The sequence below is a fragment of the Idiotropiscis lumnitzeri genome, chromosome 21 (assembly GCF_059441095.1).
Source record: "Idiotropiscis lumnitzeri isolate Australia: NSW breed Sydney's pygmy pipehorse chromosome 21, RoL_Ilum_1.0, whole genome shotgun sequence".
Taxonomy (NCBI): domain Eukaryota; kingdom Metazoa; phylum Chordata; class Actinopteri; order Syngnathiformes; family Syngnathidae; genus Idiotropiscis; species Idiotropiscis lumnitzeri.
The window spans coordinates 356,724-376,212 of NC_142411.1; the positions used below are offsets into that span (position 1 = coordinate 356,724).

General features: G+C 47.7%; 2 protein-coding genes and 1 long non-coding RNA gene across 16 annotated transcripts in view; 2 read left to right on the forward strand and 1 right to left on the reverse strand.

Annotated features, from left to right (window-relative positions):
* The window catches only part of epb41l2 (erythrocyte membrane protein band 4.1-like 2), a 24,458-nt gene extending 12,190 nt beyond the window's left edge, over nt 1-12,268 (forward strand). For 3 of the 13 annotated variants that reach the window (XM_088285803.1, XM_088285804.1, XM_088285805.1), the window contains exons 11-23: nt 207-359; nt 606-703; nt 774-946; nt 1,493-1,566; nt 4,692-4,751; nt 6,212-6,379; nt 6,689-6,748; nt 7,054-7,482; nt 8,675-8,803; nt 8,951-9,049; nt 9,161-9,241; nt 10,196-10,310; nt 10,453-12,268. In XM_088285803.1, the coding sequence (XP_088141929.1) occupies nt 207-359; nt 606-703; nt 774-946; nt 1,493-1,566; nt 4,692-4,751; nt 6,212-6,379; nt 6,689-6,748; nt 7,054-7,482; nt 8,675-8,803; nt 8,951-9,049; nt 9,161-9,241; nt 10,196-10,300 (1,629 nt within the window). In that variant the 3' untranslated portion in view covers nt 10,301-10,310; nt 10,453-12,268. Of the gene's footprint in view, nt 1-206; nt 360-605; nt 704-773; nt 947-1,492; nt 1,567-2,479; nt 3,871-4,691; nt 4,752-6,211; nt 6,380-6,688; nt 6,749-7,053; nt 7,483-8,674; nt 8,804-8,950; nt 9,050-9,160; nt 9,242-10,195; nt 10,311-10,452 lie in introns of those variants that run through there. The other 10 variants (XM_088285808.1, XM_088285814.1, XM_088285807.1 and 7 more) reach the window with 10 other exon arrangements.
* On the reverse strand, nt 11,261-14,445 carry LOC148316224 (uncharacterized). The gene is made up of 3 exons (XR_015840125.1): nt 14,138-14,445; nt 13,246-13,427; nt 11,261-12,422 (listed from the first exon to the last, which is right to left on the reverse strand). It is a non-coding gene; the product is annotated as an uncharacterized LOC148316224 (long non-coding RNA).
* The window catches only part of tmem244 (transmembrane protein 244), a 21,665-nt gene continuing 14,537 nt past the window's right edge, over nt 12,362-19,489 (forward strand). The window contains exons 1-2 of one of the 2 annotated variants that reach the window (XM_088285827.1): nt 12,362-12,812; nt 13,379-13,451. In XM_088285827.1, coding sequence (XP_088141953.1) covers nt 12,722-12,812; nt 13,379-13,451 — 164 coding nt within the window. In that variant the 5' untranslated portion in view covers nt 12,362-12,721. The remainder of the gene's footprint in view (nt 12,813-13,378; nt 13,452-19,489) is intronic. The other variant, XM_088285828.1, reaches the window with a different exon arrangement.

The following is a 19,489-nucleotide window of genomic DNA, read 5'->3' on the forward strand; positions in this document are numbered from 1 at the left end:
CCCCGAGCGCTTGCACGTCACGCAGAGCGTTTCAGGTCGACGTGGCCGCTTTAGAGCGCCTCGTTGTTGTCTGGGCTCGGAGCTGAGCTCACGTTGGCCGCTAGACCGAAGTTCAGCCGTTTGTCCTCATGGCGTGAAAAATCTTCTCCGTGGAGAAGCTCAAGGTTGCCTTTTGTCTGCGGTCATCCGAATGTATCCCACTGCAGGATTCTGAAGGCGTGGACATCATGCTGGGCGTGTGCGCCAACGGACTTTTGGTCTACAAGGACCGGCTTCGGATAAATCGCTTCGCTTGGCCCAAAATTCTCAAGATTTCCTACAAGCGGAACAACTTCTACATCAAGATCCGACCGGGAGAGGTATGAAAGGCGCCGCGAGCGAGGCTGAGTCACTCGACCGCTTTTCTCACTCTCGCAACTTTGTTCCATCCGTACGTGCGAGCTGACGTGTTAGCGTTTCGCTCCCTCCTGACGGACGCGGCCTCTCGTCTTTATCATCCACTCAAAAGCCGTGCCGATCTAAAATCCAAAGCGATGTAACGGCGCCCTCTACCGGGCTCGCTGTGGTATTGGAGGCCATTTTTGACGTTTTGTTATTTCCGGCAGACGGAGCAATTTGAGAGCACCGTGGGATTCAAACTCCAGAATCATCGCTCCGCCAAGCGGCTGTGGAAAGTCTGCGTGGAGAACCACAGCTTCTTCAGGTCGGTAAAAGAAAACGACGACGACGACGACGACAAATTTTCGCTCGGCGCCAATCGCGTTCTTTTCCAGGCTGAACGCGCCGGAGCCGCCCGCCACGCCGCGCTTCTTGACTCTGGGCTCCAAGTTCCGTTACAGCGGCCGCACGCAGACCCAAAGCCGCCTGGCCAGCACCCTCATAGACCGGCCGGCGCCCGCCTTTGAGCGCACCTCGTCCAAACGCATCAGCCGCAGTCTGGATGGAGGTGACGCCCGCACGCTCACTCGGCTTTACAAATCCGTTTTTCGCCGTCCGAACCGGATGCGGGAAATCACTTGCGGCTGTTTCCGGAGATGAAAAGGGGTGAGACGCTTTGAAAATGAAAAACGGCCCCGACCAGGAAATGAAGGCGGCATGTCGTGCGCCGTAGCAAATTCCTCTTTGATGCCAACGTGGCGTGAGCGAGACGTCGCTTTGGTCACCGCGGTGTTACCGTTACGCTCACGCTAACGTATCGCACCGAAAGACTTGCTTGCTCGCTTCTTGTCGTCTTCATGGGAAAAAAAACAAACATCCGCCATTTGTTTGGCGACGGCTTTTGAGAGTTCATAGATTTCTTCTTCAGCGATTTTCACCGCTTGTAATTGGTTGATGACGCCTCAAATGAACCAAAAAAAAGTCCAAGCAGACCAAATTTGGATGTACGACAAACACCAAAAGTTTTGTTGCGGGGGCTGGCCCACGTTCCAAACTCCGAAAAGAGAGCTTTTGGGCCCGTTGAAGGAACGTGTTGCTTTTTGTGTCTCGTCAGCGCCGATGATCAGCATCACCGACACCGCCGAGAACGGCCACAAAGCCCACCCGGACCTCCACTCCGACTCCAAGGTGAGTTTTTCGTCTTGAACAAATTGCTGTGGCCGCGCTCCACGTTGCCACACCGTAACTTGAAGCATTTCATTTTTGACGCTTGCTTGTCTCGACTCCGACATGAGGCGGGAAATGAACTTCCGACAGTGTGTGTGTGTTGGGTGCGCTTGTATTACTATCCTTCTTGAGACCTCCACACAATTAAAATAGATTTTTTTCCAAGTTCAAGGATGCCTTTCATTTGTTCCTGTGATGTCTAGAAAGGGTGGTCCTGGAAAGTGGTCTTAAAAAGGTAACAAACACAAGAAGGGGTGCGTGTGTGTGTGTGAGAGGGAGACAAATTTGGCCTAATATTCTCATGTCAGCATTGTGAGGAGTTGTCGTGTTCGCAAGCATTTTTTTTGGCAAGTTGACAGTAAACGGAATGTCGCACATTCGTCGTCTTCCACTTTGACGGTTTCCAACCTTGCAAACTTTCCCCCTCGGCAACCTCTGTTTGACGTCTCCTTCAGGTTTTCCTCGGGCGGTTGCCGCCTTTTGACACAAGTCGGATTTCCATCCGTGCACCGAGATGCGCCTGGTTAGCAAACGTTGAGCTCCACTTTTCATCTCTTAAAGGAGACGTGGAGATGAACGTTTTGCACCGGCGAGCGAGCAGACACTCAAGTGTTGGGATCCAAATAGGTCCAAATGCTCCCTCATTTGCATATTCGGAAGGAAGCCCGCCCACTGCCGCTCCGAGCGCTCGACTGTCCTGCTGTGCTCATGTTGAACCTTTTTTGGTTTTTGTTTTTGTGCTGTTGTTGTTCACTAACGTTGTCTCTTTCCCCCTCTCTGTTTTTTCCCCTCCACTCTCACTTATTAATTTCCTTCAAATGTGGATTTATTATGATTTTTTTTTTTCGTGCCACACGCGCTCCTCCTCCATCAGTCCATCTTCATGTTCCCTCTTTCTTTCTCCTCGTTATCTTCCCTCTCCTCCATCCCGCCGTCGCTCGACTCCATCTCCGAGCTGGAGCGCGGCCTGTCCGACATCTCGGAGGACGGCGACGTCGCCGCCGACGACCGCCACGAGGCGGCCGCCTTAAGCGTCGCCCCTGACGTGGAAGCGCTCGCCCGCAAGCCGACGCCTCCCTCGTCGCCGCCCGCACGTCACCCTCACACCCGGGCCGAGGCCGAGGGAGGCGGCGGGTGGCGCTCGCTGGCGGACGTGGCTCGATACGTCTTTCTCGTGCTTAGCTTCCGCTCCGTTTTGGAAAAGAGCGCTAAAAAGAAGGCCTTTTGCATTTGGGCCGTAACGGAGCGGCTGGCCGCGTCAGCTCACAGAGCGACGATTTTGATCATCACCAGAGTCAAAACCGTCGCCGCCGTGTCGAGATTACGTCAGTTCAAACGCACGCTCACCTCCAAGCTCCAGGCCATATTTTCTTTGCCGCTCGTTTCCTTCGCTCGCCGTGACTCCCTGATGACCTTTAGTGACCTCTCCCCTCCGCCCGCCGCGCCCCCCTCCCGCTCCCTCGGCCAATCGCTGCTGCTGCCTTGCCTCTTGGTGGCCTTCCTGTCGGCCGTCATGTGGGCGGCCAGCCGCTCCGTGGCGCTGGCGTTGATTTTGGCCGCGCCTCTCGGCCTGACGCTGTGCTGCCTGGAGAGGTCGGTCTCCGGCCGCCGGCTGCGTGCCGACAAGCCGGGCGCCCCCTTCCCCTCGGATACGCCTCCATGCGTTCGGCGCCGCACCAGGACGCAGGAGATGTGCCATCCCGCCGCCTAGATGCTCACTTTCGCTCGTCGTCTTTTGCACCCGCTAAGCCATCTTTTTTTTTTTTTTTTTTTTTTACTATCTAGAAAAAGTAGCCTAAAGATATTAGATTGGCAGTAGGATAGGATAATAAAGGAGAGGAACAAAGGAATTTAACAAACGTGTCGCTCATTAGTTAGTCGGGCTCATTTGCATTTTTTGACGTCGAAAAGGTTTTGCCTCTCTCCTCACGTCCGCAAATCGGAATCAGAGATGACTTTCTGTGGCTCCACATTTCTTTTTCTTTTTTAAAGTGTGACCTTTAAAAGCTGGCGCAATACGGCTTCTAGCGTTTCTTGTCGTTTCTGACCGAGACGTTTCAAGGGAAAAAAAGTGGCCGAAGCAAACGCTTAATTCCAAATCATGACGATGTTACGCGCTCGATTCGGAATCCGCGCAGAAAAGTGGATGGCATAAAAAGAAAATAACGATCCAGATATTTTGACGTGTCGGCGTCCGCTTTAGCCAATGAACATCTCAGCTTCTGTCCTATTTTGATGCATGACGACGCTGACGCGAGCAATGTCGGTAAAACGGAACTTTCTTGAAGGCTGTCATACGTGAGCGAAGAATATTTGAAGAATGTAACATACGAACAGAATTTGTACTGTAAAATGGAGGACTGTGAAAGATCCATCAAACGTGACCTTTGAGTCCATCGTGGGCGTCGTATTGGCGGGCGATTTGTTGTCAACGCTTTCCCCATCATCCATTTCATTTTATTTGGACTTTCTTCGCGCCCCTCCATGATCTTATCGCTGTGGCGACCGTGCCCAAGGTTAAGGAGGCGGACTCCGGCCCTGGCCGCGTGGAAGCCCCGCCCACCCAGGTCTGTAGGGGGAGGGGCTGTCTCGACTCGGCATGTTTTGCGTTTGACTTTTTTGGGGTGGCTCTGCCCTGGCATGCTGACGGAGAATCTGTGCTTGCGGTTCAGACCCACTTGTGCAATCTGGAAAGCAAAAGTCGGCGGTTGCTTTTTTATTTCTTTATTTATTTTTGTTCACGTGTATGTGTGACTAGTTGTATTTGCAGAATGGTTCTGATGGGCCAAACCGGTCCCAAGTGGGCCCTTGGACGGCTTTTGGTCGCATGCTGCGCCTTCCCGTGTGCTTGGAGTGAGTGACGAAATTTGGGTTGTGTGTGGCCTGCTGCCATTGACGTGTTTTCACGTCAGGTCGTGGTACTTTTTGCCGTCTTTTTGCTTTCTGATTTTTTTTTGTACCCATCAATTTCTTGACAATTATTTTTGTCGCATGTATTTAAACATGTATTCATTTCAATTGTAGTTTTTTTATTCATTTGTTTAATCATGTTTGGTTTCTATTTGTGCTGTATGTCCACCTTCCAGAGTCCAACGCGAGTGTGTGTGGATAATATTTATGTGAGGCACAGTAATTTGATGTTAGAGGTTGGTACTTCGGCGCCGTGCGATTGACGGCCGCTGTGTTTTCTTGTGTGCTCGGACTCGCGCCGCTTTCCTTCTCGTTTTGCATGCTCGCTGTCTTCGTCCACGGCCATTGCCGACACGTTTGCGTTGCCGGAACGTCGCAGGGTGCAATGGTCTGGAATTCACTCGCTGGCCATTTTGGAGCGCCTCGCTTGGAGAAATGGCAAATGGAGTCTCGAGTCGATCTCGGGATTTGCTTTTTCAGAACGCTGATGTTTTCAAATATAAGGAGTAAAAGCAAAAATTGTCCAGGAAAAAAAAAAAGCATTTTCATTTGCCAGCCCTGCTTTTGCTTTAACTCCAAGCAAGGCAAAGTCCTCACAATGGCCGCTTTGTGAAAACATGCATGCGGAAGGCCGTGGTCTGCACTGTTTTTGGACTTTTGGCGTTTTGATGAGTGCCGTCTGCCTAACCCGACTAACCCTGCCTCAGTAACCCCCCCGCCAGGAGGAAACCGCCCTCGCTCTGATGATTGGCAAGTGATTTGCGAGTTGCTAACCGACTAAAACCAGCAGAAAGACACCGACTTCTGCGACATGGAGGTGATCGTGAAGGACGACAGCACAGAAAAGTAGAAGCGCTAGATTGCGCTCTGTGTCAAAGCCAAACGATGCAAAGTTGCAAAAAAAAAAGAAACAATTGACGGAGATTGCTTTCGTCGTCGTTGCATAATCTCCTGCGGCTGAGGACGAAAAACTGTTTGGGTTATATTTGTTCAAATGGATTATGTCTTGATCTTGAGAAAAATAATCTGAACAAAAATCGTCTGTCTCGAGCCCGACGTGAGCAAACGCAAGCGAGTCAGAAGGCGGGACGACAAAAAAGAAATCGGGAATGAAATCAACAGAAAAATATGAGCTATGAGATTCAAAATCAGAAAGAAAAAAATTGCACTCGTGTTGACGGTAATTTCAAAGAAATCAGAAAATCCCAATTTGAATGAAAAATAATGCTCGGTTTCAAAACCAGTGGTGGTTTTAGAAATGAATCCTGAGAATTTTATTGCTCGTTACATTTTTAAAAACTCTAACAATGAAATTAAATAATATTTCATTTTACACTGCTTGTAAAGATCATTTTAGGATTTAGTACTTTAGAAATAAAAAGAAAGAGAATTAGCATTTCTTTCAAATAAAAAAAGCGCAGACCAGATGTTTGAGGTCGTCCAAAACCGATCACCTCCAATCCAAAGAGATGAAAAAGTCCATGTTAGAAGATGGCGGTCGCCTTGTTCCACTCTGGCCGGCGAGCCGTGATTGCGGCAAACCTTGGCGCTCGTTTGCACGGCCACGGTGAAATATGGCGTCTGTCTTTGACAGCCTGATGTTCCGTGTGACCAAATGTCCCCCCCCCCCCCCTTGTCTTTTTGCTCTGCCCCCCCCCAAACGTGACCTCCATCCACCCTCTTCCTTGAACATCAGGACCACGATAAGACCCAAGATGAAGTCCTCAAACACCAGGCTAGCGTTAGCGAGCTCAAGCGCTCTTTTATGGAGGCGCCTCCTCCCTCCCCTCCGCAGCACAACCTGTGGGAGAAGCGCATCACCTCCTCTCCTGCCACCACCGCGCGCGTGCAGCAGCCCGCAGCGGTACGTCCCGACCCGACCCGACTCACGCTTTCGTATACGCTCCAAACCCGCCGCTTTTCCATTCTTGTCCTATTTAGTGGCCGCTGTTCATATTCCTTCAGATGACATTTGATGCTTCTCGGTGTCGGGCCTACAAAAGTCATTAAGACCCGGAGGGGGGGGGGGGGGGGGTCATTTGCATTCCTTCGAGGCTTGCAAGTGGACTTGCATGTCACATGACCCGTGTGGGCGCCAGAGCGGCGTGAGAGTTGAGCGTGTGATTGACGTGTGCGCCGGCGACCTGTGTGTGTGTGTGTGTGTGTGACGCAGGTGCCCGTAACAGAAGCAACAGCAGCCGCAGATAACGGCGACACCAAAGAAGCCATCAAGGTGCTCCAACATTCGCTTTTGCCGTCTCATGCGGCTTCCCATCTGCATGACGTCCGTCCAAATGTCCACTTCTTCTCCTTCTTCTTCTTCTTCTTCTTCTTCTTTTTTTTTTGAACCTTTGGTGTCCACAGCGGAACACATTTCCCATCACATCTTTTCTCTTTTTTTTTCCTCCATACTTTTATGTCCAATGATCATATTTTGTTTTTGTTTTTTGTCTCCCATGCTGTGTCTGTGTGTGCGCATCTCATTTTGTCTTTGTGCACTACGTGTACTCTCGTGTGCGTGCGGGCGTGCGTGTTTAGACGACGGAAGTTGAAATTGAAGAAACGGTTGCGGTGCGAGAGATTTCCACCAAAGCTGTCGTCCCCGAGGAGCGCACGCAGGGAATGGAAGAGGAAGACGGTGCGCAGAAGAAGAAGATGAAGCGGCAGCGCCAGAGCGTTTCGTCGGAGAGCGAAAGCGACGGGGAGGCCGAATATCACCCCAACGTGCCCGTGTCCATCTCCCGCACTCAAATCCCCGAGGAGAGAGAAGAAGAAGAGGAGCGGGAGAAGTTGGGGCAGCTTAGCCAATCTGCCAAAGCCGACCAAGAAAAGAAAGAAGCCGAAGAAGCCACGGCGACGCCCGGCCAAGCTCCAAATGGGCCGACGCAGCGCCAAGAGGAAGTGCCCAAAGTGAACGGCGAGGCCGCGGTGGCGGAGGCGCGTCCGCAGGTTATTTGTTGCTCTCAGGTAAAGTCAAGTGGGGCCGCTTTCCAAGCTCCTCAGAAGGCCGCGACCCGTCGAAACACGCCCTCTTCCTTCCCGCTTCCCGACGGCGTTGCTCTCCTTCCTGCTTTGGCGTCCATATTTAGGCCCCGCGTGCATTCCTTCCTTCCAAAAAAGAAAAAAAGCTCTGGAAAAGTCACAACATAAAAAAAAAAAAAAAAAATGTTCGTGGCTCCTTCTTCTCTAAATTGCTTTGTCAGAGCCGTGACAGAAGGCGTCAGCATGAATGAAACTCGTCAAGGCACACTCGGAACGCTTTGTTCAACAGCACCGACTGTCCCGAGTGACGCAAACGAGAATCGCGTGCTTGCTTCAAGCGGTGAAGGGAATGAAATCTTGTTTAGTGATGCAGCAAAATGTCAGGACTAAAGAGCGTTAGCTTAATGCTAACATGTGACGTGAACTGCGATAGACGCACATCACGCTGATCCGAGACCTTCAAACAAATCTGTTTGACCGCATCGATGCTGCGGCGACACGTGCAGATCCGCAGAATACAGAAATTGTTAACAACAAACTATAATTGAATTTCCTGTAAAACTGGCATATCATGCCAAACTCCAGAAACTACCTCATTAAAACTTGCGTCTTTTTGTTCGACTTTGAAACGTTTGCTGCTTGAATGCACGGAGCAACAACACGAGTAACGGAGCAAGCGCCTCTGTAACGGCGCTGATACGATGTCCGTAGCGGCCATCGTTCACATTATTGATCGTGCTCGCTTGGCCACAAGCAGAATATTTCTATGGTGTGTGTTGTAGAAAAGCTCACTCACTTCCCTTTCAATATTCAATGGAATCAAGGCTGCTATCAGAAAGTAACACAACTAAAGCAAAAGAAGTCCAATTGCTAACAAAGGTTGAGGTTTTATCAGCCTGATTCTGGAGGATGTGGGCTGATTTGGTTGACATGGCAACACAAACAGCCTGAAATCTGATTGGACAAAAAAAAAATCAAACATGAAAAGAACATAATTTGAGGTTGTAAATAAAGGTCAGAACTTTCTGTTAAGAAGGCCGTGCTGAACATATTAAAGAGGAAGTGCACCCCACCTCCCCCTTTTGGCCCCAAATACTCTTTGTCCTTTCTAATAAGCTGACTGTTTTTTTTTAAATGTATTAACCCTCCTCCCATGTCTCTGTCATCCCCGAACCAGCCGCCCGTGGTTAAGACTGAAATGGTGACAATATCGGACACGTTTGCGGCCCAGAAGACCGAGATCGCGACCAAGGAAGTGCCCATCGTGCACACGGAAACAAAGACCATCACATACGAGGCCGCGCAGGTGCACATTCAGAGGCACATCGTCGTGGTCTCGTCTCCATGTCTTTGATTCCTTCTCCCGCAGAAAAAGGAGTTGATCAAATTGGATCCAGGATGATTTGAAATCATGTGTTCTTTCTTTTCCCCTCCCGCTTGTGTTTTGTATCAGCTGGACGGAAGCGGCGACGGAGAGCCCGGAGTTCTGATGACAGCGCAGACCATCACCTCGGAATCTTTATGCACCACCACCACCACGCACATCACCAAGGTGTACACACACACCCACGCGCACTTGTTTTTGCACACAACATGAGACATTTTTGATGAGCATCAATTTGGATTACGGATGTTAATGCAACTGCGCGATGTGCCCTTGCAGACGTTAAAGGGCGGACTGTCAGAGACCAGGATCGAGAAGCGCATCGTCATTACCGGCGATTGCGACATCGACCACGACGAGGTCAGTGTTGAGTTTTTTTGTTTTTTTTGGAGGCGGCCTCATTTGATTCTATTACGCATTGAAAGTCATCTGAAGCAAAACTGCGGCAAATGATTCGTAATCTGAGCGACGGATAGACGAGACACCTCTGGCGACATGTGGAGCGTGTTGCTCTTGGCGACCAAAGATGCACGTTGGTTGACCGTCACCCTCATATTCACGTGGGCTACTCGCTCAAGAATATACCGTATTTGCTCCAAAAGTGGCCATTGCTCAATTCAAACCCAGAACCTCACAAGTGAGAGGCAGGCGTGCTCACCACCAGTCCACTGTGCTCGCCGCTTCCCTTTTTCCATCAGTCACAAATTTGGAGTCATCTCACTTGACCGACGCTATCGTTTGCAAACGGGCGTTAAAAAGTCATGACTGAGCCTGTTTGAACTCTGTTGCTGACCAAAACAGCAGCACCTAAGCACAAAAAACAAAAATCCCCCGGATGATTTAAAAAGTATGGAGACTTGACTACAATTAAAAAAGAAAAAAAATGATAAAGGTTGCATTCCCAAAATACTTAAATGATGCCCGCAGTTAAGGAAATAAGTGCCACTATTTGTGTAAATACGGTACGCCGGTCTGCCCCTCCGTTTCTTTGTTAGTCTTTTAACAAATGTAAGCGCTTTCACGCATCTTACATTTCTACTTCTAACATACTCAGCATATTTTTCTTTTTTGTTACTTTGGAATGCGCTTTGTTTTGAACTGTTTCCAGCCGATGTCCACGCTGGCCATTTTCCAAGCGAAAATGACGCCCGGAACTGCGATGGCACATCTGGCTTCCATTGTCATTTCCTTTATGTTTTCTATGTCTTGTCTTTTTTGTTTTTTTTTCCCGATTTTATTTCACCCTCCCATTTTATCCCTTTGGCTGCCTCATGCTCGCCGCCGCCCCTTTGTGGCCACGCCCCGCTACTGCAGGCTCTGGCCCAGGCCATTAAGGAGGCCAAAGAGCAACATCCTGACATGTCGGTCACCAGAGTGGTGGTTCATAAAGAGACCGAACTGGCCGAAGAGGAGGATTGACGCAACTCAGGTATCGCTTCTTCTCAGATTTGTCTTTTGAGTCGAGGGCTTTCAGAGGCGAACTTGTATCAAAGTGTGTCTTGACTTAAAACGGGCCGTTCCAAGAGTTGAGAACCGCCGACAAGAAAATATTATCCCTCTCTTCCATGCAGAGCTGAAGGGCCCTTTGGGGGTGTCATGCACGTCACCCGCGACCGCGGTCTTTGACCTTGACTGACTGAGGAGGCGCCAGAAGAAGACAACCAACCCCCCCCCCTCCCCCAAAAGATAACAATCAAGAAAATAATAACACACTCGGAGGGATCAAAAGAACCACATTGTTAGCTTAACATAGGTAGCGCGTTTTTACTTGGCTTTGTTGTTGTCATAGTGCTTTTATTCTTTTTGACATCAACGAGACAATAATTCAAAGAGGGGGGTGCTTTGATACGCAATGTGTAACGATGATCGTCATTGTGCATTAAACGAGACGCAGACGTTTCGCATTTTGGGCAAAGTGGTGCAGGGGTGGGAAAACTCCCTAATATAAAAAAAAATGCTAAAATCTCCCAGGATTTTTTTTTTTTAATTAAACCCCCAAATGCACATAACATTGTTTTCCCACTTGTGCTCTAATGTGAATAATGCAGCTCGTTCCCGCACTTCAAGAAACACAACCCAACCAAAACGGGGTACAAACAAGTGGTGACATTTTACACTCACTCAGTGACATTCTGCTTTTTTCATTCCTCAAACTTCCTTCAAATTTTCAGTCCTCACTTCAAAATACAAAAAGAATGTGCACTTGATATATAAAAAAAACATGCTTTCAATTAGTTGTTTTTATGCAAAATGTGAACGAGTTGAAGCTAAAACGGACTTCTCTGCAGACGGCGTGAAAATTCCGGTGCTCGTGGAAAGTAGAAACAACTTTGCTTGTCCCCATGAAGAGGGTGCAGCTTTGAATGGGAGAAAATGATCTTTTTTCTTTTTAAAGTTGTTTTAATGTAAAAGTACATCGTTTGGACATCAAATTTCAAAGCATATAGATGGCATGCACGTCCAGTTTTGATCACATGGTTGAAGATGGCCACGACACATTCTGCAGATCTTTATCATCAGGCCGCGTTTTTGGTGCAACATAGAATGGGACAAGCATAGGATGTTTTCAGGGGCGCTCGGTGGCACGTTTTAAAAAGCAGGCATCGTGTCTGGCAAATTAAAAAAAAAAAAACATTCCACCTTTCTAGACTGGATTTTTTTCATTGGATTTGTTCAAATTGAAACACTTTTACACGTCAATCTTCTAAAAGGTTGACTATTTAATCCAATGTTTAGCAAAAAAATTGCAATGACATTCCACCGGAGGAAGAAGCCAGAAAATATTGACTTTTCACTTCTCATTCATGTAATTTTGATGCATATGTCACAACTCAAATCTGTAGTTTTTATTCTCTCCACATTTGATTTTCTCTGTGAAACTTTGGTCCATTTTTTTTCACATTTGTAATGTTTCCCAGTGGATGGTTTTTGTTTTTTTTGTTTTGTTTTTTTATGGGGGGGTTAAACACCGCTACAAGTGACATGTTGTTTCACTCTGAGTTGCAGGCTGCAGTATAAAAGGAGCAGTGGGGCTGCCAAGTCAATATCCTGGGAATTTTATGTTTAAGCTCCAAAGATTCCCGAAACCAAAGCAGCTCTGTAAGGTCACTTAATGCTGCCTTTAAAAAAATAACAAATATATAAAAATTTGCTGTTATTGATCCAAACCAGATGAAGTGGGGTTTTTTTGTTTTTATTTTTGTATTTTCCTAAAAAATAAAAAATCATAAGGAAAAAAAAAGATTTGGGAAGTCGAGAAGCAGCCCCATTGCTCCCTAGTAGTCAGATTGTTTCTATCCAGCCACTAAATTGCCCTGTATCACCCCTCCAAACACACAAACCAAGTCCCTGTGTAACACTTTAAATAAAGGATTGTAATACTCTTAAGTGTGTCCCTTTTTTTGCGCCATATTTGTAGTCCACGATGCTCACGTGTACGCATGCGCACCAATGCTCCTCCGCCTCATCTTCTGTGCATTGCGGTAGACTGGCCTGTTGATGGCGCTCCGGTCGCGTGAAAAATCATCCAGATCAGCCTCCACTGCGGTTAGAGCGACAATATTCCATTAGGTTATAGTATTGCATGCATACATCGTGCATTTAAAACCACTCTTTTTGTTCGATTTATTCATTAACCTTAACGCTGCGTCCATCCTCTCTAAAACGGAAGCGTAATTAAAATACCCCAAATGTGTTTCCTTTTAATGGAAGGGATTTAAAGTTAGTGACCAATGACCCTGAGACAACATGCATTAAAATGTTTTTTTTATTTGCCAACATTTTAAAATGGCAAACATGGCGTCCGTCTCAATCACATACGTCATCGACTAGGGACGTTCCATGTCTCCATCTCCTGCCGGGCGAGTTCGTCTTCAAAGTACGCAAGTAGATTTTAAACACACGACGTTGTCGTTTGTATTTGCCCATCTTGGTCAGTATGCTGTCAAAAAAGTATATTTTCTGACCACACCGAGTCACTTAAGTACTGAATTTGACGTTTTTATGTGTCGTGATGAAGTAGCTAATTACATTTACGTTTGCCTGCGTTGACTTGCAGCGCACACTTTATAGCGCAGATAAGTAAATCCACCAAATAGTATTGATACATGGATATTAATTTGTTATTTGATGTCTTGGAACCAAACGTAAATGATTAAAATGCTGAATTGTGCATAAAGCTTGAACTTTCATGCTGCAGGTCATTATAAACGTAAATGCATACATTTGCATACACAACAAATCCATAATCATTTAAATAAACATTGGGTAGGTAGTTGTTACATATTTGTCCCCCCTAGTTAATATCATCAAAACTTCAGCAGCACATAATGGTCAAAAATATTGGGACATAATTCGATGCATACCCTGTTTGAGCTTCCAATGGAGAAAGACCACCAGTTGCCCGAAGAGCATGCAAACGCACAAGAAGAGGCCGAAGAGGCACAGTGGGAAGAAGCTGACAATCTCTCTGTCTGTCTGGGTGACCGCTTTCCTCAGAAGCAGAGCCAGGCCGGCCCACGGCCCGCTCAGGACCTCCATCCCGCAGCTGGAACACACCAAGACTGATAAGGTAAAACAGTTTGATAGGAATTACAATTGTATATTTGTTGTTGTTAGTCACCATCTTTGAAGAAACGTGGCAAGTTTAATTGCTGGAGAAAAGATATTTCATAAGTACTGATGCTTTGATTCAGACAAAGGAGTGTTAGGACAGCACTGAAATGATGTAAAAAAAAAAACATGAAAAGAACAAAGCAATAGTGACTCATTTTCCGCAAAGACGTTCATAGTTTCTTCAGTTCTAAATGAGCAAGCTCAGCATTGTCCATTGAGTGCTGCGTAGCGAGGAGCGATGACCTCGACATCGGCGAGACCGAGCAATTCTGCCACCGACGCGTGGCACGACATCACAGCAGTTCATTTGCATGTCAAAAAGAACGGACTTTACTTTGAGGCCAACAATTCTGCGGAGGGAGGACGCGGGCTTAGAAAGAAGTGTGAAAGTGGAATCCATCGATATGGAACTTGGGAAGCCGTGTCAAAAGTGAAAATGATGTTTGCCTTGCCATCTATCATCTGCCTTGAATCACGTTTTGACTTTCATGAACAACCCAAATTGTCTCCTTCCGCTGCAAGCGTGGCCACGAACAAGCCAGACGACCAAACGACCGATTGGTAAGCAGGCCGGTCGTTGGCCCGGCACGTCGAGCAGGAAGCACAATTTCCAAAGTCGTGTAAGAAGCCTCAAATACTCACGTGATGCTGCTGTCACAATATTCCGACGTTGTGCTTCTAAACTCTACAAAGAGTTGTTTGAGTGGCGGTCTGGCCTCCTCTTTTTTTATTTTGGTTTTTAATCTATTTGACAGTGTTCTCGCTCACTCGTTGTGTGTCTCCGTCGTTCCTGATGATGATGATGTGAACTTTGTTCTTTTGCACCCTTGTGATTGCTAAGCAGATTATCTGCACAGCCCCATGCTCGCGTGCGTGCTCGTGTGTGTTGTTGTAGCAAACATACAAAGGTCATTGTCGTCACAATGTGAAGAAAGCAATGCACGCTTTCTGTGAAGTAGAACTAAGTCCTGTCAATTTGGCACGCCACTGAGAAGATTGTGGTTAAGGACGGGGCCCAATTTGCAACGCAATAGCATCAAGTGTCCATGTTAGACTCAAGCTCATTTAAATGACACTTCTCCCAGGAGTGTGTGTGCGCAACTCACGGATTGGTTTATACATCGTTCCTTATTCAATTCAAGAGTGGCCGACATTTTCTATGCCTTTGAGAGTTCTTGCTGTGCAATTGGATCAGTAGAGTCTTGAGGCTGTGTGCGTGTTCACGGATGTGCGTGTGTCTGTGTGCGTGTGTGTGTGTGGGCGTGGGTGGCTTGTCAGTGTGTGAGAACAGACTTTTTATTGATTGTACATTGTTATGAGGCCAACTAGACTTTTTTTTTTTTTTTTTAAACGCTATCCAGAGGAGCGAGTTCATACTGTTAGCAGTGTGCATGCGAGTGTCGCATGTTGTGCATGAAATGGCGACTGTTAGTCAAGTTGCTTCGAGGAGAATTAGCAATCTAAAAAGCACTCGTGACTCATATTGCTGTCGTCAAACATCTTTGTACTTGGAAAAGCCCACTTTTCAGGAGACCCCAAAAACGGCCTTTTGTGCAACCATTAACAATTCATTGTCAAAGTGCGCAAGCCATTTTCATTTTAAATTGGTCAAAAATCTGTTAAAAAAAAACAAACTACCCACACCGCGCGTGTGGACCGTTTGTATCAATTTGTGTAAAAAAGATTCAATTGTGACATCGGAGGTTTCGGCCCTACGCCAGCGATATGCTCGCTTGAGAGGAATTATCGTAAACGGTTGTTTGTTGTTGTCGAAAAAGGTCCGAAATATGCACATGAGTCTCAAAGCAAACCATGTAAAAAAATGGAATTGTGATTGTGATTTTATTTGTAAAAAATTGTGACGTGGAATTTTTGCCATGTCTCCTCCCACCTCTACGATCACACGATTGGCTCGCCGTTGAGGCAGTCGCAGCCGCCCTCGTGTTGGACTTGGTGAAGCAGCATGCGCTTCGGCGTTATTTCCCCTTTCTGCTAATTACTGGGAATGACTCCACGCTGTCTTGGACGGGTAATCCATCCAAACACAATTTGAATGGATTTGCATGAATTAACGCCCTCACTTTATTCTGCAAATCCCCAAAAGACTTTCAAGGCATTTGTGCTGCCTGATTTTCAACACACTTGAATTACTTTTTGTGTATTGGAGACACTCGTACTCGTATTTTAATTATCTACAGGCAGGAGGCTGTTTACTCCGGCCCCCCCCCCCCCCCCTTTTTTTTTTTGTTTAAGACATCGTGTAAAATATACCCAACAAACGAGTGCGTGTCAAAAGCTTCCTGTTCTTTCCTGCTTTGAGAACTTTCTCTTCGCCCTTCAATTCTTCTTCCAGTTGTCATGGCAACCCCCCCCCCCCCCGGCCTTTTTAGCATAAGTTACTCCGGGGGTCGCCTGTGATGCTCGTTACCATGCCGACGGTGGCTTCTCTTTTTTTTGCTGTTTTTGAAATGAACGCCGGTGTTTCCTGCATTACGTAACAGGACAGCGGCAGTCAACTGGAAGGAATTAGAGGGCAGCGTCGCTCAAAACGAATTCACGCTATTTAGTAGAAAACGGACCTTCTGTTGGGTGTTTAATTTTCCTTGATGGAGTTTGGGGGGGAAATTGAATCATTTCGTCTTTGAATTATTTTATATTTCTGGGGCAGCACATGAAACACGTCTGTCTCACAGTTTTGAAGTTGGTGCTCGAATCTCAGCTCTGGCCTTCGTGCTTTTTTTTTCTTTCAGTCAAGTTGTAACGATTGAAGATCCAATTGGGAAACGCTTTGAAATGAAACGTTGAGCATAATTGAGCAAAACATGCCGACAGTCTGTCACGCTGCCATTTGTCTTTGCCTCAGAAGATGCTTTGATTTTCCTGCCTCCTGTCTGGCTGCAAGCACGTTTTTTGTTTTTGATGCTGTTGTCGTGTAAAACGTAAACCCATACGTCGGCTCCGCTCGACACTTTGAAAGGCTTTGAAAGTTTTTGTTGTCAATGGCGGCACCGGGGTGTGAAGTTTACCGCAACTTTGCTGGACGTCTCAATGGTGTCGGCCCAGATGTTTCCCATCTTCTGAGGCAATGCAAGCGCTGGGTCGATTCCACAACTTCTACATTGCCAGAACCAGGGTGGAAAGTTTGCAGAAGGTTGGCCGGGCCTCTGCCCGACAGAGTCGACCAGGCGGTTTTTCATCTTCAAAGGTAGCATCGGTGTCCTCGTCAAAGCAATTGGGAAGTGCTGAGACAGAGTTGTGATGTTCACCGCAATTCTGATGGGTAGATGTTGTGCCAGTTTTTTGTTGTTGTTTTTTTTATGTAAAATCTGCGGTTATTTTGATGGATCTCTGTGGTACAAAATTTTGCGTCTTTTGAGTTAGTATCAAAAAGTGTAACTGAGGCGTGTGAACGAGAATCTCGTTATGCCGGAAGAAGCCAACTCCGCAATATCAAGCACGCGAGGCAATTCGGCAACGGCAGGCCTGAGATGGAGCATTTAAGGGGAATTTTTCCGGCTATTTGGTCGATGAAGTCGACTCCCCAATTTCCGACTTTGGCGGGTATTACCGAGAGGCATCCCAGCTGAACCGACGGGACCTTCGACTCTGAGATCTCTCTCGAACGAAGAACCTGAACATCTGTTGCGTTGCGCTCCCTTCAAAGAGTCCGGTGCGTCGTATCTTCGGTTACGACGGCGGTGTTGCGATTCTCGTGCGAAAGCGGCCGGTGTTCGCGCGACAGAAGGGTGGAGATTAACGCTGCCGGGAGACTCGACAGCGGGGTGAGGAAACATGGTGGGTGGACGCGTGAGACAGTCGTCGAGTCAAGAGAAAACCCCCCAAAACATTGCGGTGATATCTCTTGAATTGAATTTAGCGAAGAGGAGGCGGGTGGCGCCGACGACAAGTGGCAGATGTCATTAATGCGCTCACGACTCAAAGAGGGCTTGATTGACGGCGGTCGATGGCGCGCCTTCAATTTGGATGAAAAGTGAGAGAGCGTCAGGCCACTTGCGGTTTCTTGACCGGGAAGCGCCACAGCCGTTATTCCAAAGTTTGCTGCGCTCATCGCTTTAGGTCAAGGAAGCTCAAGTTCCATCCTCGAGAGCCCCCATCCGGCTTGTTTTACACGAAATCCTCCCGTCGGTGACACGATGGCGAGAGGTTTTCGAGGGGGGAGAGCGGAAGGGCTGAAAAACGCAGCGGGACGGCGAGTGCTTAACGGCTGAACGGGAGACTTTGAAGTCAAATCTTCACGTGATGGCGAGACGCCATACAAGAGCTGACAGGTCCCGGAAGGTGAATTTCGAGATTTGACATCATTTCCGTCGTCCTGAAAGGTTACGACGCGTCATACAACCTCAGGAGGATCCGAATTGCCGGTCGACTTTTTCCGCCCATTCTGTGCTTTGGAACGTTTTGCGACTGGTATTGGTGGAGTTGGTCCCGCGCTTTTTTAGTTGACTTGGTCCCAGTATCGTACTTTAGCAGACAATGGAACTTGGTGGAGATCGGTAAAAAGAAATAAAAACGACCATCTGCAGTAAGGATGCTTTCAAGCAACTTTTTTTTTGGGGTGGGGGGGTCCCGTCATCGCTCACAATGCCGCTAAGTTGTGTGCGTGTATAATTCATACGCGTTGAAATATGCATCATTTTGACAGCGGTTACGGGCGACTTGGCACGGCGAATGCAAACGGAGGAGCTGAGAGTTGAAGTGCGCCCGACCGTATCGATGATTGTGCGGAGACAAAAATCGGACGAGATGGCCCTGGAGGTGGCTGATTTAATTGGCTCGTTAGGGGAGATGTGGGAGGCCTCGGCTTGATTGGTTGAGTGGGCAGATGAAGCCTGCAGCCGCCGGACATACGCGAGAAAAGACTTTGGCGAGCAAAGGCACACCACGGGCGGATCACATGTGGGTTCACCGCGATGTTTCGAGCGTGACGTGGACGTTGATCTCACGACGGCGTATTAACGAGGCGCCGGCATCGAAAAGCCTCCGTGGAGGAATCTTCTCCTCGACGCCGACGCGTAACAACGAACATGTCGAAGGACGTTGCCCTCACCACGTTCTTCTCATCTCAAGCGCATTTTGAAATGCCAAAGTTTGTGATTTAATCTAACACCGGCAGACGAATCACACGGTATCAAATCCACGCGGCGATTTGAAAAGGGATCGGCGCAAGCCGAGAAACAAAAGCCCGTTTGAATAATGCTCGTGTGGCGCGCCAGCATCACATTAGCGTGAAGCATCTTTCTTCGCACTCTTAGACCAGCAAAGCGAGCGTCGTGTCTTTATTTACAACTTCCTTTATTTTGTTCCCAGTCGCTTGGAGGGGAAAACCCCCAAAACAAAACAAGCACATGACAGACTGTTGACCCCCCCGTTTTTCAAAGTCATTGATGTGGCTATAAATATGTCATCAAGTGTGCTTTTAGTTTTTCTTCCTCCAGCCCTCCGCTGACTTACTGCGCCAAATGGAAACGTGTCTGTCACAATTGGGCTGATGTTTGAGTGGGCGTGAAGGCGCACGAGCGCGCACGAGCCGCTTGCCTCCGTTTGCGTTCTCGAGGTTTTTCCTTCTTCTCACATTGTGTTCTCTTGGTGATCACTCGGGCCCATCTGTGTGCAAGCCGCCACGTCTTTGTTCTCTCTTCAATTCGTTTCCTGCTTCGGATGAGAACGAGAGTCGCGGTGATTACCTGTTCCCACGGTTACGCGGACGACGTGACGTTTTTATGCTTTGCTGTGCGTGTTGAATTTTCCAAAGTTGGAAATAGCACTGACGATGATGAATGGTGACTCATTCGGACTTTTAGCGAAGAAGTAGTGAGCGCAACATGCAGGCAAGTTTGGCTTTTATGAACGACAGTTTTTAGGTTTTATTCAAAGACTTTTTGCGGGGAAGACGCGGTCTGTATTTGGAATCGCTTCCTGTGGCGTGTAGCGGGAGGGTCTGTGTTGTGACTTTCCATTTCTCACATCTGGCGT